A 5,080-nucleotide genomic window follows, 5' to 3' on the forward strand; every position below is an offset into this window, starting at 1 on the left:
AGATGGCAGATTTGTTGTCACGTCTACACGAAGACACGTTTGATACTAAAACATCCGAGGTATTAAAAAACGCGAACAAAACAACACCTAACAGCCAAGAGTACCTAACCTTGGAGACTAACATGCCCATAACTGAACCATATCAGAAGTTACATCTCGGATTTTACAAAGAAACTGAAAGACGGTTTGGGAAGTTCACAGTAGATCTGTTTGTATCGGCACACAATGCACACACCGATAAATGCTACACCAAAGAACAGAATGCGCTTCTACAGAAGTGAGCGCAGGAAGTGAATGCATGGGCGAACCCACCATGGGAACTCATACCGGATGTCCTTGAAAAAATCATTGAAAAGGCAACCAGCAAGCATCACGATATGTGTATCATACTACCCCAATGCAACGTGGTTCGAAAATTGTCTTTACTAGAAGTGGTCCCGATGCTAGTGGAAAACACAAACAATATGTTCTCAAAGAAGGCACGAAAGCATGTGGCAAGACCCCATGGGGTGTCACATTAGTAGCAAAGATAGGGGTGAAGTCTCCATACTTTGACTCAATGCGGGAACAATCTGCCATACATGTTGCAGCATCACATCCAGTTCCATCTGGAGATGAGCCACATGTAACAGAATACGGGACACGTGTCAACAACTTAAGACATTGCACTCCCGAGGAAGCGGTAAACAAGTTGCAAACAGAAGGACATGATTGGCCACAAATTCAAAAACATGTACACAAGTTCATCGAAGGATGCGTACCATGTCTCAAAAATAAGGCATACAAGAAGGGATTCCATCTCTTACAATCAATCACAGTGTATTTCCAGACGACAGAGTCCAAGTGGACACTATTGGGCCTCTATTGGACTTAACAGAGGACACACATATGTGTTAGTATGGCTAGATGTACACTCATCATATACCATACTACGTCCACTACGACAGCGCGTACGCTGGTACCAATCATGTGTGAACATGCGTTCCCACAAATCCTACAGACTGACCAAGGCACTGAATATGTTAACAACATACTTTCAAAAGTTGTTGAACAGGCGCCGACACAACACCTAGTCTCTCGACCGTACCAACCTAATGTCTTAGGCGCGAACGAAAGATTACACAAGGACCTCATTCCACTGTAACGAAAATACGTTGTGCAAAACCCAGGTAAATGGTGTTCTCGACTTCCTTTCGTACAGATGGGCCACAATCTCCGTACATCAAGAAGACACATGTCACCACGATTAAATGTGTACTTTGGTCGCAGACATAATCAACTCACGGACTACAACACCCCAGTAAACGCACACTGTACAACAGTATCTTGGGAAGAGCGACTGTAGCATCTAGAAGAAGCCATTAGGCCACAACTAGAGAGCAACGTTGCGCAATATCAAGCGAAGATGCGCGCAACATACGACCAAAAATACCAAAAGAAAAATGTACACTTCCAGGAAGGAAACATTGTCATAGGTCCACTATCAAAGTGAAATGAACAGGATGACTGTACCATATGGCGGACCATACAGAATAGTATGCAGGGAGGACAACGGGTATTTTGTCTGTAAACTTGATGGGACTAAATCCCCCGAATATCCTGACTCGGCCAGTGATGAGCTAATTGGACTCGTAAAAAGGGCTAATGTTCTGGAAGCATTTACTTCTAATAGTCACGTACAACCAACCGAGGAGACTCAGTTCTTCTCAATAGTCGACGACAGGCCGTCCATCCAAGGTGATGGATCCCAGGAGTATCTACTACATTGGACAAATGGGGAGCGTACCTGGACGCATGAATCCGACATTACAAACGCTGATGTCCTTACACTATACCGTCAACGCACTGGCGCAAATGAAGGCAGTCAAGGCAAAAGAAGCCAGCATCAGCGAGCAGCAGAAAGCGCACAAGGCGGGGGACCTAAGCAAGTCTTACTGATACCAAGGGACACTCCCGCATTTCTCGCCTTGAAGCATGCTCCGCCCACACACCATAGGGATAAGGACCAAACACTCGGCCGTATAGCCACCATTGAGATGCGTTTTCCAATGCCAAGTTGAGATCAACCGAGAGCACCGGTCAAGACTGACTGCGACGAGCTTGGTAAAGAACTCTCGTCATAGTATAAATTTTATTAATAGGTGATATGTAAGAATATATAATGGTGGCAGGTTTTTCATCATATGCCTAAGGGACAAGTTTTCCCTGTACAAAAACACCAACCTCTAGATAATCTCGTACCGTATGATGTCACTTTCTACTCCTACGCAGGCTAAGATGCAAAAAGTTGGGGGACTGTGGCATCTAGGGACCAGATTATCAAAAGCCAATCAAATTCCAAAACCTCAGAATTACCAAATATTGAGTTTTGGGATTAGAATTCGAATATTCCTGATATTAGAGTAATCAGAAAGATTAGCGTTAGAATCGGTAAGTTATACGGGACACCGCGTGTGTGAGAAATACTTCAGTAGAAAACCTGCGTCTCTCTCAGGCGAAGGACTTTTCCTAGCTGAGATAACCGTACTTGAGAAGAGGTCTATTGTATCCCTTGACATGTATATTTCCGCTACTCTCTATACTCTACTTATGGGATCAGACGTGACCAGATAGTGGAATAGAAGATTTAGTGAGAGAGAAGGATTTCTAGGAGACAAAAACCATAGATACGGGTATTTTCACAATCACCCGTTGTTAGAGAAAATATCGTCCCACATAGGCACGTGATCAATAAATACATCAAACGCACCGCTCATAACGGCACTTCTGACTAAGTTCACTTTTTCAGACTTGACACTCTTCACTAAGCGTTACTTGGTTTTGACTACATCCCCTGTGGGCTTCACGGGAAGGGCGCAGAGCGGCTACTTTTGGTTCATGGAGAAAGTCAGGCTTGGTGTGTTCCGATGTCTCGAGGGGTGGTCTTGATGTCACGACTAAACCAACAATGGCGAATTTGTTCTACTGATCCTGGTCAAGACCACTGAGGAATATACCGATAATAAGTCATCAGTAAAGATAAGATTATGGTTTTGGGCTATCTGTTAGCGCTTGGTACCGCAGGTAGTCGATGTACACATGTGTACATCTGCATCGCGTTCAAAGTCACGGAGATATTATTGATTAATGAATTGGATCGTTTGCCCTGGAAAAGATGGCAAGAAGGAGTCAAGGTGGAACAATATGGAGTCCTTATTTGAGAATTTCAACGAGTTCATCGGATAAAGTCCGGACAAGCAGAGACTGTGCTGTCCTCTTGATGTTCAGCAAGAAAGGTACTTGCGCGCATGGTCGGTATGAGGGTAGCGTGACACTGTGGAGTTTAAGCGTCATTTTTTATCGCTCCTTAAACCCGTTATGTGTCATAGTAGGAAAGTTTAATCGAGGCCCATAACCTAATAACCACTATAAACTTAGTTTTGGAAGAACTGCTTTTCTTTATATGAATTCCAGAATATATACATAAATGATTTAGTCAGGAAAACGTGGTCTCTCGTGGCCTGGTCCTGGAAGGTAAACCTGATTAGGGTTCTTAACCTAACGAAGGAAACTGGATTTACTTTGGCAGCCATTATTTTATATAATATGGATTGTGAATCTGGTCCGAGAGACCACATATTTAGGCCTATTATGTATTGTATTTGTTTTTTTATTTATTTGCTTTCGATTCGCTTTCGTGTTGAGTGGACTATGTGCAGTTTAGTATGTAATTGCGCGGGTCAAATTCACTATATCTACGATAAATTGAAATCAGTGGTTGGAAAGCTCCTAAATCCTACTTTGAGATATGATATCAAACGATCGCCATGAGACGAAGATACGTAGAACTACCAATAAGTTCGTATGGGATAGACACATGATCTGTAGTATACAACACACCATCGTGTATTCAAAATAGTACCTTGAAATCTTGCCTTCAGTCAGTCTAAAATATTACGATCTAACGACAGCTATGTGTCAAAACTAGATGTGTCTGAAAGTACACCGTATGCTTTGTTTACTCCATCGGTTCAATCATCTAAAGTAGTTATTAGAAAGCGGCACATATCCACATTCGTATTAAGACAATGAGTACGTAAATTTAGAGCTGTATACATATGTTTATACGACTGGATTTAAATATTATAACGGTGACAATTAGTTTTAAAAGTCGCGTACAGTTCTCGACAACAAGCATTTACTCTAAGCGAGTTGTTTTTGTTTGTTCCAGTGTGGATAGGACTATAATTAGGGATGTACGTGTTGTGTACGATATTGTAACTAGTGCATCCATATGACTGCCCATTTTACAGTATCGTATCTAACTATGAAACTTAATATAGTCTGTCGGTCAATAAACTTTGGGATGTTATCAACATTCGCTTATAAAGACAAAGTTGTGTTTAGCTTTTCTTTGAGTGACTGGTCGCTACAAAGTTTATAAACATTTTCTTTCTATATGTAGGAACATCTCTGTTATTATACCACTACATAGCAGATTTACGGTATTGATATCATACTGACACTGATCTTTCACGGCTATACAGTGATCCTTTCGTAAAATAGGTTGTTCTTTATGATACCTTTTCTATATACTTTACCCAGCAACAACACAGCCGAGATAGTGCATGTTGTAACAAGTCACATCCCTATCGTTAAAACACAGAACTTGTATAGTAAACTATAAGCACCGTCTGCCAAAGCTGCCCCCGAGAAACACGGTACCCCGTAGCTACAAAAGATTGAACATTTATCTACTAGTATATACTCACAAGGGCACAAACATCGCGTGAATATCTCAAGTGGCCAATCAGCAAATATGTCAACATGGCGGATTGTCGTGACACAATATAATTTGTAACTGTGGCGAAAGGCCTATTCTCAAGTAGCAACATATTTGTGGTGCAAGAGCTATCACTTTAGATATCGGTCTAATAAAGCTGTATTGACGTCTTTAAGCTGAAACGTATTGGTTTCATATTAATAAACAAAGTATTGAGAGTAGTCGGTAATAAAATTAAGTACGCCTTGTGAAATCAACAATTTTCGGTTGAGCCATCGCTCTACCGTATATATATACATATTTATATATATATATATA

At 41.3% G+C, this 5,080-nt stretch overlaps 1 protein-coding gene across 1 annotated transcript; it reads left to right on the plus strand.

Annotated features, from left to right (window-relative positions):
* Positions 1 to 1,502: 1,502 nt before the first annotated feature.
* SARC_01781 (hypothetical protein) lies at positions 1,503 to 2,060 on the plus strand (the record flags this gene model as incomplete). Its single annotated transcript, XM_014304484.1, has 1 exon — positions 1,503 to 2,060. The coding sequence occupies one exon, from the start codon at positions 1,503 to 1,505 to the stop codon at positions 2,058 to 2,060; it is 558 nt and encodes a 185-aa protein (XP_014159959.1).
* Positions 2,061 to 5,080: the final 3,020 nt, after the last annotated feature.

The sequence above is a fragment of the Sphaeroforma arctica genome (assembly GCF_001186125.1).
Source record: "Sphaeroforma arctica JP610 unplaced genomic scaffold supercont1.74, whole genome shotgun sequence".
Lineage (NCBI taxonomy): Eukaryota > Ichthyosporea > Ichthyophonida > Sphaeroforma > Sphaeroforma arctica.